General features: G+C 36.4%; 1 protein-coding gene across 9 annotated transcripts in view; it reads left to right on the forward strand.

Moving 5' to 3' along the window:
- EPHA6 (EPH receptor A6) overlaps positions 1-13634 on the forward strand; it is a 381012-nt gene that overhangs the window by 251331 nt on the left and 116047 nt on the right. For all 9 annotated transcript variants that reach the window (XR_005258586.1, XM_038150645.1, XM_038150636.1 and 6 more), the window contains one exon: positions 3993-4117. Coding sequence is in view for 8 of the 9 variants with exons in the window: in XM_038150645.1 (XP_038006573.1) it covers positions 3993-4117 (125 nt within the window). In the remaining variant the exon portion in view is untranslated. The remainder of the gene's footprint in view (positions 1-3992; positions 4118-13634) is intronic.

Raw genomic sequence — 13634 nt, forward strand, 5'->3', positions numbered from 1 at the left:
CATTGTTTTTGGGCAAAACAGATACAATTCAGGGGAAAGGGAAGGAGGAGGATAAAACTGGTGCAGCTGTTCTTATTTGATGGTAGATTTTTTTTTAACAGGAAGGTGACTGAAGGGAGAGGCCTTTGAGCTGTCATGGTTTCTTTTCACCAAAGAAATAAGATTTGAAGTGAGATATGAAGGGGTGAAAGATTCCATGCATAAACAGGTAACAGGTGAGCTTTGGTCATCAGCTGCCATAAGGTCTGAAGCTTCCTCACCATGAATGGGCATCCTATAAAAGCTGTTCAGTCCTGTAAACAGGAGATATTTTTTGCCTACTTTCTTGTGAAACAAGAAATAGCACAATCAGAAAATACAGTAAAGGAAAAAAGCTTCAGCAGCCCTACAGATCACCTATTTTGAAATCAGACAGTTATGGATAATGGAAGTCAGCCTCAGAAAAAGAAATTTTCTAGGGAAAATTTAGATCCAGTCATTGTTTAATATATGCATTTTCTCTCCTGTATGCATTGCATGAGAAAAAAAAGGAATCTGAAAAAGAGAAGCCAAAAGAATTTAGAATAAAATCAGCTCACTCTGAATTAAAGAATGCACTTCCAATATTCAATAAAATTTTAAAAAAAACAAGAAGCTTATGGGACTGAATTAAATGAGGAGCTCCCCACTTTGTAGATGACTCATCGTAATTCAAGAAATTTATAACAGGGTAGAAGATGTAACAGATGGTGCAAAGAATCCTCTGTACAAAACACAGATCAGTGCTGAGCTCAAGAGCCAGAAACCTTCCTTCAGCCTAGGACCAATGGAAAGAAAATGCTGCCCTTAAGTGATTAAAACCCATGCTGCTCTTCTTAAGCATTTCTTTTTTTCAAATGGTTTCATTGGGTAACCATATTAGAGTTCTCCTGCAGCTACTGGATCTGAAACAGCTAATTAAAAGAACTTCCTATTGATTCATCATAGGGACATTAGAGCAGCCTTTAGGAATGGGAAAATAGGATTTACCTATCTTACAATCTTCTGCTTAAAAAGAGCTTTAATAATAAGTGGATAGGATCTCTAAGGTCTAATTGACTTCTGCACTGGTGAGCAACAGTTATAAGGAGCTGAAATTCCTCCACAGAAATGAGTGCTCTTTAGTAGCTCTTCACAACAAAAGAAATAGAAACTCAGCTAGCTGTGCTCTTAATTACTTGGTTTTATTTGTCTTTTTCTTCATATAATGAATTTCTGACAGAATCCTGTCTGCCAAAAACAGGATCATCCTTCTGCACATACAGGAAATGGTCAATTGAGATTCTTCTGTGCCTTTTTGTTAAAAAGTACACTCTGTTCTTTGTTTTTTGTTTTTGTTGTTGTTGTTGTTTTTTAACTTGATACAAACACAAATACCCTTCTCATATTCACAGCTTCATGTGCACATCTCTGCATTTGGATTTAGAGGATTCAGTGCTGGCATAGTGCCACAGGTGTGATGTGAGCCTTGCTGTATGGGCTTGTTGGTTTCAAGTGGAGGTCAAGACAGGTGGTTTAGGGGAGATCTAAAGTAATTTTGTTCCAATAATTTCTGACTGCGTTCTTTCCCAGGAAGACATCTGGGATTATTTCATATACTGAAGTTGAGACAATCTTCCAATGCACCATGACTGTGCTTTTGAAATGCACTTCATCAAATGGAAGAATTAATGTGTTGAGCTCAGGCTGAAAACATGTATGAATTGCTGTATAAATTTGGAAGTTAAAACACAAAGAAAAATCCCCATCATGCAGTACATATGAAAAGCTTGTAAAGTTGAGGCTATAATTTGAAGACGTGTTATATCAGCAGTGTATATTTTATAAGCCTAAAAGAGCCAAGAATATAATCTTATCTACAGCTTAACCTGGTGTTTTCTGTCACCAGTCTTAATAATTTTGTAAGGATTGGGTTGTCTGACCAGTGAGCTCCCAGATGCTGTGGGATGAAGCTGCAGTGTGCTGGGAAGGTGGCCCAGCTGATGCTCATCACCTCTAAGCAGGCACACAGGGGGTACCAGATGTATCTGACAGGTTGCTATAGCTCCCTCAGACCCGCCTGTAAATCACAGCTCAATGCCAGTGAATGACTCAAAATAACAAATAGTAAAACTATTTATGTGAGCAGTTCCTTACTAGGTCCTTGATTAGTGTTTAGCAATTACAAATCCATGTTTGCTAGCTCCTGCTTTCCTTTAACAGACCTGACTTTGTATCTTGGTTGGAGAAGTTGATTGTACCCCAGAGAAATATTATGAGAGCTCAACTTCACCCTCAGTTTCAAGAGTAAAAATTTCATTTCAGCTAAGGGAGTAGTTATACCTACACAGGGATAATATTTTGGTTCAAATCCTGTGAATGCTTTTTATTTATTAGTTTATGTTTTATTCTGTTCAGTTATTTACATTATGCTGTTTAAGGGCTTTCTGAAAACCAGGTTAATCCTTTATTCTGCGTGGCAGGAATTTTTTTTTCTTCTGACTACTTTGCATCGGACCTGCGGTTAAAGTGGCAAAGGTGTAGAAGCTTCCTATGTAAGCTCTTACACTTTGGTAGGGTTTTTTTTCTGGTGTTAGGTGTTGAATTGTTTTTTTTGGTTTTTTTTTCATATCAGAGGGGCAAAACTATTATCCCTAGAATAGTTACCCAAAGGTAAGACTGGGTGGAAGTTAATTTTCTCTCTCAGATAAATGCATTATCACAGAGAAGAATATGCATATCTCTGTGTAGAGTTTCCCTTTTTTCAAAGACAAACACACAGTTTTGTTTTTTCTGTTTTCTTCAGTGTTTGTTTGCATTCTATAATTTATTGTTTTCATTTCTTAAACCTCCTGAGATGTTTACAGGAAAGAAAACTAAGGCGTGAAATTTTGTGACTAGAAGCAGATTCTCTTTCATTTTCCTAGGGAGATTATTTCGTTCAAAAGATAAAACCAGAAGTCATAAAAATGTGTTATTTTTAGGAGACAACTCCATGGAAACTTAGAAGAAGTTAAGTAAGATTCAGAAGAGAGATAAATGGGGGAGGGTGTGTAATAAATATTTGCGTGGAAAGACAAATAATGAAATCTTTGAACCACTTATGGTAGCTGGGCTGTTGATCTTAGTTTTGTTCAAGACTGTTGAATAATATGACTGGGTTTGCTGTAACATTTGGGAAAGCTGCACATCCATACCATATTAAAACCACATTAGTGTCTGGAGAATATTTTTACATGCTCAACCAGATTAATAAAAAAGCAAAGATCGTTTTCTAGAACACAATCTTTGCACCATTTGACATCATTGCATTGATAATCGTGCACCTTCTTTTCCAAAAAGGCAGAAAAACTGGTTCTTAAAATTGGTTAATCCCAGAGTGAGATAATTTGGCTCCTGGGTACATCTATGCATGTTGGGACCTTTCCAGAAGCTGATTTTTTTCCCCCAGTTTGCCCCTACCCCAATCCCTTGCAGGGGCTCCTGAAGGAGCTGGCTCTTGGTGCATACAGACACCTCACAAAGGGCTTGCCAGAAAACGGATTCATTGCATCTGTTTTGAGCTGTGTCACTTTATTTTACCCCAAAGAGTAAACTGAATGTACATCCTAAACACTTGAATCATAACATTTAATGAAGATTCACCTGCATGCAGAATTTGCTGCCTCTGCAATGTGGTTCTGCTCTGGACACAGTGTCCCTGGAGTCAGCAGTGCTGCCTGCCTGGGGGAAAGCCCACCCAGCCCAGTTTCTTTCTGTATTTTTTGCACACAGCCATTTTCCAGAAGCTGCTCTGCACTTCAGCAGAGGAGTTACCAGCATGTACTTGAGACATTAATTCCAGGTTATATGGTTTCCCTGAGAATTGCCATCTGTCATGCTTTTCTGTCTGGAGGTCACTCCAAGTTGCCTCGGGTTGGTATCCTCAGGCAGGAGGTTGGAAGGATAAACCGTGTGCTTCGTCTTTAACCCTTAGTTATCCTTTTCCCTTTCAGCACCCACCTTGATAGGTATGGTAAGGAAGGACTGGGCTTCCCAAAACAGCATTGCCCTCTCCTGGCAAGAGCCGGACTTTCCCCATGGAGCAATTCTGGACTACGAGATCAAGTACTATGAGAAAGTAGGTCTCACTTACAGCATCACCCACACTCAGATCCTAAAAAGCAATGTGTTTTGTGTTCTTAATAGCATTTTTAAAAAAACTTTTCACTTGACACCACATACAATGCTGTCTATGCCAGACGTTTTATTTTGTGCTGATTTTTTATTGTTTTGCTTCTAACTTGTTAATGACTGTCTTGTTTCACACCAGAATTGAGTAGAGCAGCAAGCAGATTGTACATTTACTCATCTCATAGTAACTACATTTAAAAACGTGGATAAACTGATCATATGCTTCAACATATTTTGATTTATGGACTGTAAAAACTTCACATTAGAGTCACACAACAGAATTAAAGTGAATGGGAACATGATTTCATTTTGAGGCAAAAGATGTCTTTATTTATTTATTAATTATTGCTGAATAAAGCAATAGTATGTGCTTAAAGGACAGAGTGCACCAGCCTTGTTTAGAGGGTTACAAAAGGTTACATGAGAGAGAAACTTGGATTTCTGGAGCTCTGTCAAAATTAGGCAATTTCACACAGAAGAGAGCTACAGCATGCATTACAAGTAAAGGTACAAGGTGCACACACAGCATGTATTGGAAAAGCATAATTTGAAGCCTCTTTCTCCATAAGCACAAAACATATTTGGTCATTTCCAGTTGCTACAGGGCCTGGTACCAGTAAAAAATTCTGTGCTGGCCAGTGCCTTCAGTCCTGAAGACATACACAGGACATTTTTGGTGTCTGTACCTTAAACAGTTCCCTGCTAAGCCAGTTCTTGCTGTTTCCCGGCCCCCATCTGAAGTCACAGTGGAACTGATGTATATGAAGATCAGAAAGAATAGAAATACAAACCAAGTCATGGAAGAAAGTATTAGAGATATTAGGCTCTTTTAACATCTGAGAATTTTATTCCTTGACTGCACTTCTCTGTTGAGATTATGCAGCTTTAATGATGCAGAAGAAAGGGTAAACTGTGAAAAAAACCCAAACAATTTAAATAGCACTGCTAGAAGGAGAAGACAGATTGCTTAGAATATTTGGTAAGCCAAAGCAAGGAACCCTATTTTCCTGCTCTAATGGAAGTCCTTCAGGTTCTGATCCATTATCATAGTAAGCCCCATTATGACTTGAACTTCTTTTCTTCGTTGATATTAAAGAGGTGAATTAAACAAGACAAATTGTGAGATTTTATTCAATAATAAAATAGGAATAGGAACAGTTCCAAAGATCTGTAGCCATTCGTATGGGTGTTAAATTATAAATCTTAGCTAGGCATTTAATAAAATCATTTCTCAATGGATTATGTGCCAAGACCAGTCAGTGCTGAGTGACAAGGCAAATATTTTTTCTCAGAGGTCTATTTATTCTTTAGCCTTGACCATTGTGCAGCAAGACTACAGGCTTTAAGACCCTTTGCTAGACACAGTTCAAAACACTCTTACCTGTTTTTGTGAAAAAAAAGAGAACAATTTTCTGTGTCCACCTTTTAAAATATATGAGGAGCATCTTCGATCTATTCACTCTTTCTTCTGAGGTCAGGGGAGATAAAATTCACTGCTGACAACTTCCAGTGCTGTGGCACAGGTGTAATTTGCAAGACCTCTCTTGGAGACCTGGTTCTAGATCAGAGAGATGAATGATCCAGTACTGCAAGTCAGTCTGCTTATTTACAGCATTAAATTGGAAAATGTTATTTTGCGCCACTTTAATAATATTTAAATCTTGCTTTAATCATATATAAATCAAGAAGCATACATTACAACACTGGCTAAGTGTAGTGGCCAAATGCAAATGAAATTTTATATGGAGAAAGAAAAATGAATGGTTCCTACCTCAAAACCAGAAAATATTATTATGCACAATTAATTTCATTTAAGTTCCAGTTCATTTTTTCTTCTTCACTGTGAAGCTCTGTATATTAAATAGCATAGTTTGTGACAGGGCTAAATGTAGCTAGTGATACTCTAATCTCTCAGCCTTCCCAGGAACTCTGAAACAGGGGAATATCAGCATTCCTGTTCACAGCAGAAGTGACAAAATAGGGATGTTGTTGCATACTCACATGAAATATGATAAGAGTGAAATAATTTTCTACTGGATCTAGTATGAATTTATCACAAAGACATCCCTCTAACAGAGAGCAAAAATGCAGGTAAAGTTGAAGAACATGTAAATATGAAAAGGTCAGAAATTTTATTAATGTCCTAGGGAGTCAAGAAAAAGGCAGAAAACAGTAGTCTCAGCTACTAATAAACACAGTAGGTAGAAAAATGGAACAACTTCTGCAGTCCATCTGTATCCCTTTCTAGCTGTCATTTGCATTTAATAAAGAAAGGTTTTGTTCTGATAAACAATATAAGAAATGGAATGTCTCCATTAAATACAACCACTCAATCCCTCAAATTCAGCTGATTATATCAGTTTCTTAACTTCTTGAAGCTCTGAGGAATTATGCAATATTCTAAACTTTTACAAGTATTGCTGCTATTTTTTTAAGGTTTCTTGTTGACATTTGAAAAGTTGTCAGTACATCATCGGTGAGCACATTAGGGGAGCAGCCTGCTTTTAATTATCACCAGTAGCTCACAAATTCTGTGGCTCACAAATGGAAGTTGTATCTTGTCATGGGCTCCCAAGGTTCCCTGGAAGAAATGGAAACTTCAGAAATTAAATAGCTGCCCAGTAAACTTTAAGCACTCCACAAAATGGGGCAGTTTCCAACAATTTCATAAGGAAGACAAATTAGTGATGATGAGCATGGAACATAAAGATCCCTCTTTCCATGCATTTCCAGAAGAAGCACAAGAAGGGAAGGAGGCTACACTCTGCCAATTATGCAAGAAACTTACATTTATACTCTTGTAAAATACAAATTATTCACAGAGAACTATCAAAAGATAAATCTTCTCTGTGAAAAATATTCTTCTAATAAAGACTACAGAGTTATAAAGAAATAAAGTAGAGAAGGAGAGTTATCCAGGGGTCTCAATAGGTTACAATTATGGAATCATACATTAATTTCAAAGTACAATAAAGCAGTTCAATAATTTTTCTGTTTTAAAGTACCTTTTCCTATATGGCCTTCATTTCTCCAGGGAATTGCTGTAAAACACTCAGAACTTCAGGAAATATTGTCTCTAAAAATGAAAATCTTGTGACAATAAGAAAATTTCATTGTGAGCCAGTTGTACAGATTTGTAGTTTCTTCTTTTGGAGTGCACTGGTATATTTTTATGTAGTCTGACAAGAGGTCATTTTCTTCTGCAGCCTTTCAGCCAAAAATGCAGTGAACAAAATCTGACCCAGGACATAATTAGAGAGCTGATTTGACCTGGGAGAACAAAAATTCCTTGACATTCAGTCCAAGATTCTCTGAGTTCTGTCACAGCAAAGAGAAAGGGTTTTCCAGTATTTGAATAGTTGTGTGATATAACCAGGGGAAGAATATTGTGATCCTGAAAAATTGCCTTGTTGAGGCTTGGTAGTTGAAATGCCTGATTTCAGGTAGATTATGAATCATTCTGAAAACTATGTCTTGGATAATAAGTGAGTCTTTACAGCAACACACAGAAGATCAGTTAATTATTTGCCCTTGGAGATCTAAGACATGCTCATAAAAGCATTTCTTCATAGACCTTCTCTGGGGTCTTGAGAGCATTGCAAATTATCTCTGTCGATACAGGGTGTCTGTCCTATTCTGCACTCTGTCCATTATATTCTATGATCCCTTGATATCATCCACAAACACTGTTTCTAAAAGAAAAAATCTCTCATGGGCCATAGTGTCTTTTCCTTTAAAAATCTAACTCATTAATATAATCTCATTGCCACTGCTAATTGCAATTAATTTTTCTTTTATGCTTTAAACTATTACTCAAACACTGGCCAAAGCTTTCACTGTTTGCTAGATTCCAGGACATCATAATCTCTTTACTTCTCATTAAAAGGGTTTCATGTTTGGTGCAGATGAAGGAGGGGGCCTTGTTAGAGCCTTGTAATGACACTGAGTCCTTCTGTAGGAATTGGGAAAGGGAACACAGCACACAGTGGATATAAACCTCACCAGCTGCACTCCATGTTGTGCAACTGAACTGGAAAACACTTATTCCTCCCCTTTCCATCCAAACCCAGAAAGTTAATCATCAAAAATTAATGCTCCCTAAGACCTGTATTAGGCATACCAAGCTGTGCACGTATCAGCAACTGTATTAAGTTGTTATTTGTTCTCCCACATGGCCCAAGCACACCAGCTGGATTACATTTCCTGTTACCCATTAGATAACATATAATTAGCTAAGGAAACGTGTTTGTAGAGAAGGGATTTTAATGGAATATATCTAAACAGTAACCCAGGGCATTGCAGGGAAATCTCTAAATAGAAAAACCAGAGAATATCTTTAGAATCAGGATTTGGAGGAGAGAGCTGATATTTCTTTGCTTTCTTGTCTTTTGATGAAATTTAAAGCCAAATCCTTTTGCCCAACAAAATATTTCATTTTGTTGGGAGATTCAATTTGCAGCTCACAGGCAGTTTTCACATAAAAAAAATTAACGCACCTCCATTGGACAGTGAGTGGACAGGATATGTAGGACATCAGATATTACTTTTCTTTCATCCCAGTATTATTTAGAATTGAATAAATAAATGGAAGTGTGAAAATAACTGAGCAGTAGAGGCAAGGGGGAAATTAGTTTTCCAAGGCAATTTGAAAAAGAGATTAAGAGCTGTTGAGGCAGAGAGATGATAGAGGAAAGTACCAGATTTAAAGAATTAGAAAGCAGTATGACCTTGTTAATTTTTCTATCAGTCTACAGCTGTCTTCACTTAACTTATACAAGAAATGATGTGCAGTCTTAAAATCTAATATTAAACCAAAGACTGCTATTTCTTTGAGTAATCATTAATATGAATTAAAATGAGACATCCTGAATTTGAGTGACAGACCTTTAGGTAAATTACATGATAGGAATAATAAGAAATGTTAAGACTCTCAGTGCATAATGTTTTGAATGACAGAATTATTTTTTATAAGAATTAATATGGAAAATTATAAATGCCATAAGACTCATCCTGGTTTAGAGGACACCAGATGTTCCTCTGTGTCTTCTCCAGCTAAGGAGATATTGCATTATGATCTTCTCACATTAATTAACCTGACCCTGCTTGCGTATGGGCTGGAATCAGCCTCAGTGAACAGGAGCCCCACGTGTTCTCAGTAGATAAATAAGGACATTTCTCATAAGAAGCCACCTCATGTAGATCACATTCAGTCCTCAGAATTTCTGGGTGGAATTTTGGAAATGTGCAGTAAAATCAGTCATTTATCTTTTTGATTTCTCTGCCTCTCTGTCTGGTCTGAGGTCTGCATGGCATTTGTGAAGTTCCTTGACCCTCAACCTCCTTACTGCTTAAAAAGCCAAGCCTCTCCATTCTTTCCACCTCTTTAGTCACCACTTTGCACAATGTTTAACTAAGTTAAAAGGAGCACATTCTTTCAGACATGGTTGTTACAGCTCCTGTTTCCTTTAAGCACCAGCTGTTACTTTTTTGGTTCAGATTTTTCTTGTAAGGTAGATTTTTATATCCTGAAGAACCATATATGCAGCAGCTCCCTGTGGCATGAGGCTGAAGGGAGCCTGGGGGCTGGGTGACATTATCCATGGCCAGAGGTGTTTGTTTGGTGCTGGTGTGACTGGGTTCTTGGCATGTGCTTGTTCTTTCTTTTGGGCATGTTCCTTTATTGTTGCTATCCCTGTTGCTAAATTTTAAAGTCAATATCAGTGATGGGATTGGGGAACAGGTGCAGACTAACAACAGTAGAGATAAGCATCTGAGCATTTCAGGTATCTGGCCATTTATTGGGTGTACACAGTATAAAAAGCTGTTTGCTTCAAATGATCAGCTAGGCAATTTTTAATTTTATGCTAATAATTATTTTTAATGCACAGTTTTCTTCTGTAATATTTTTCAAATTATTCAAATAATTTAAGGCATGAATTTAGTAGCATTTAGTAGCAATCTGCCACCTGCAAGTAAAATGTTTCTGATATGACTGGAATCAAGAAACCTAGGACTCATGCAATAATACATTTTCATTACATTTTCAACAATTCTCATCAAAGCAAAAGTGCTGAGTATTTGGGATGTACAAGAGCTTTTGGACAGTAGTTTGAGGCAGCTCTTAATGTTTGTTCATAGCATGTCACAGGGAGACACCAGGGCTCTGAGCAGCACCTCAGGTATTCTCAGCCCTTTGTAGCTCCTGGGAAACATGCCATGTCTGCTGAATGTTTTTAAAAAATAATCACTACAAATGTGCTTTGGGATATAATCATTAAAATCAAATCTCCTAGCTTATTTTAGCATAGTAAGTGGTGTTAAACAAGCTTCTCAGTTTTTCTGTTCTGCTGTTATTAACCCAGTTTCCCAAGGGAAAAAAATGTAAAAGCCTCAGATTCTAAAAAGAGAAAAAAAAAATAGGTCTCAGAACTGTTGAAAATGAGAGTGACTAATTACCAGACTCTCTGACCAGATATAATTTTTGCCTTGCAGGAAGGAACCTAAGGACCTTGCAGCAGGCATTATTAATGACACCGATGTAATTACTATTAGGAAAAAAAGAAATCTGGCATCTAAATATCAATTACATGCAGCAAAGGCTTTATTATAGAAGTTCTAAGCTAGACCTCTATTAGATGCCTGGTTTGGCTTGTCTACTAATCATTGTTGTCAATTATTTAGAAACAGCTTCTGAACTTTTGTATTTAATAATAAAGTAGCCTGTAGAAGTATTGCTGTTGTTCCTGCTGAACCAGAAACTCTCAATGAGAAGTATAATGCTGTTTAAGCAAGCCTGGTGGATTTGATATTAAAAAAAAAAAAACAACCTATACTTAAGTCTCTGCTGATCTTGTGTTCTTGCCTGCAGCCAATACAATTTTCTCCAAAGAAAATTGCATGTACAGTGCTTATTCCAGTAACTGCTAGAAGAGCTGCACAAATTCAGAAAAAGTGCATTAATGGTTTTGTATAAGTGGTTTTCAAATGCTTTCAAGGGCCTAGGAAGAAGCATAGGAGGTATGCAAACTATTATGAGACAACAAACACGACTAGTCCCATACCTCAAATAAAGCTAAGAAAGGTAAATCCATTGATGACAAAGATTGGTTGCTAATAAAAGGAATTATTAAATGTTTTTTTCTATTCTCTAAAGCCTTTGAACCTCAGGAAAAATAGTTTCCAGAATTGTGCACTGACATAGCAATAATATTAATAATAGTAATAGTAATAATAATAATAATAATAATAATAATAATAATAATAATAATAATAATAATAATAATAATTTATTATTACCTCAGGAATCAGTGTTAATCTTAAATATGTGTTTAGGTGGGGTCAAAAATCAGAAGCTTCTGTTTTATAGAGCAGAAAGTTTCAGCTAAGGCAACATTTAGGTGATTTTGATGAACATACTGCAAAAAATAAATGTTTTCTCATCAGAGATAATGTATCAGTTGCACAAAAGGAAGTGGTAAGGAGTTGAACATGTTTAATCCTGAATTAACAAAATAGAGGATGTACTCCCAAAGCATTTTATTTTTGTTTTTTCTCTTACTATCAACTGCCTGCAGTGTGTTCACCTTTGAGTTTAGGTGCAGTAACTTTTAGGTGCATATGGTAATAGAGTTGGAGTTCCCTCAGATATCCTAAGACACATTCAGGAGTCAAACTTTGGGTTTGAAAGTTTCATAGATTTTTACCAAAAAAATGAAAAGTTTTGTGAAAAATGACCTAAATATAACAAGCATACCTGCCAAAAGATGGTCATCTAAATGAAAGTGATTTCATTATTTATAAATTAAATACAATGTCTATGTCTCAAGATCTCTAAAACCAGTCAGAATGTTTCCTTTAGACCTTCTTAAAATACAAAGTAGTTTTAAAATTCAAAAAAATCCTCTGTGAGCCCAAACTCTTTTAAAAATTGAAGCTAGCACAGTGATTTTCCTAATACACAGATGACTTACTGTTCATAAATTGTTGATTTGCAGCCATAAGGGTGGATTCACAGATTAAATCAAGATACATACCTTGAGACATGAGTTTATATCTTTGTCCAAATGAAAGAGTGTTCAGATATTGTTTCATTTACAGTTTCTTCCTGCAATATTCAATGCATTCAAGAGATACCTGGAGGGGTACAAAGGTGTGCATCATTTTGGAGAGTAAAACTAAAAAAAGTTCCTTTTTTTTCTCTCTCTTTTTTCTAAGACTGCATTTCAATTGTACTTTAAGCACAGAAAAGGACAGGATATTAGTTTTCCTCTTTGAATGGTCTCTTTTTCACATTAAATGAAGCCACTGACTGTGTAATATTAACAACCTCTTTTTTATAAAGTAGCAGTGTCTCCAAAGCAGTCATTCTGGGAGAAGGGAGAAATATCCAAAGGGAAAGAGGAAGCTCCTTTAAGGAGAGCCTCTCCATTTTAATGGACTAAACCATTACTTTCCTGTTTAATATCATTACTATGTACTAAACAAAAGCTGTGGGATTGGTATGGGGATGTGGTTGTTGGAATCAAAATGAACATTAGAGGAGCTTTTAATTTAAATTAATAATTTCATCAGCCAACTTGGATTCATAAAAATTGTACCTCATTCAGTAACTCCCACATAGTTTTGTTAGGTTCATCCCTGAATAAACCCACAAATATTTATTTGATTGATTGAAACAAGCAAAATCTTACAATTCTCTCCTTCTCTTTTGAGTTTTTAATGTATTTGCATTAATAGTTTCAAAGTGCCCTTTCTTATGTGCTTGTTGGGATGGCTGAGTTAACAACCTATTATTATGTACTCCTTACCGAGCTGCTAATAGCTTTAGAGTCTTTTGCAGGAATTCACCTGCTGCTCATAAACACATTTATGTTGCTCTAGGAACTTCACCACGTTGATGCATCTTGTATTTGCAACGACCTTGTACAAACTACCTGGTTTTCATGCATATACAGGTATTCATATTATATTAACAAAAGTCTTTAGTGGCTGGAGCAGCTCTTGTTAAAAAGGTATTGACATCCATCTTTGAATTTTGTTAACATTTTTTCAGATTTTTTCTTGCTCTTGTTTTTACCACCACCAGAAATGATATTTCTGCTCAAGTTAGCTACATCAGAAATGGGCACTTCCCAAAAAAACTGAGCAAAAACTTGCTGTGTTAGTTTTGAAAGTGCAAAATCAGCTTTTTGATTTACTTGCTGGTTTGTTTACTTTGCCCTTGAAATTCATGTTCAATTAATTGGAAAAAAGATTGCTGTTTTTGCTTTACACCCCATTAACTCACCGAGGTGTTTGAAGAAAACATAAACTTAAGGAATATGCTGTATTTATTGTTGATGTATTGCCAAGTTCTGCACTACAGTCATGACACCAGAGGTGAATTCAGCCCTTCTGAGATAGCATTACAAGATAGATGTTTGCTGTTTGCCTCCATTGAGACACAAAAGATTTTTGCATTTGCT

The sequence above is a fragment of the Motacilla alba genome, chromosome 1 (genome assembly GCF_015832195.1).
Source record: "Motacilla alba alba isolate MOTALB_02 chromosome 1, Motacilla_alba_V1.0_pri, whole genome shotgun sequence".
Lineage (NCBI taxonomy): Eukaryota > Metazoa > Chordata > Aves > Passeriformes > Motacillidae > Motacilla > Motacilla alba.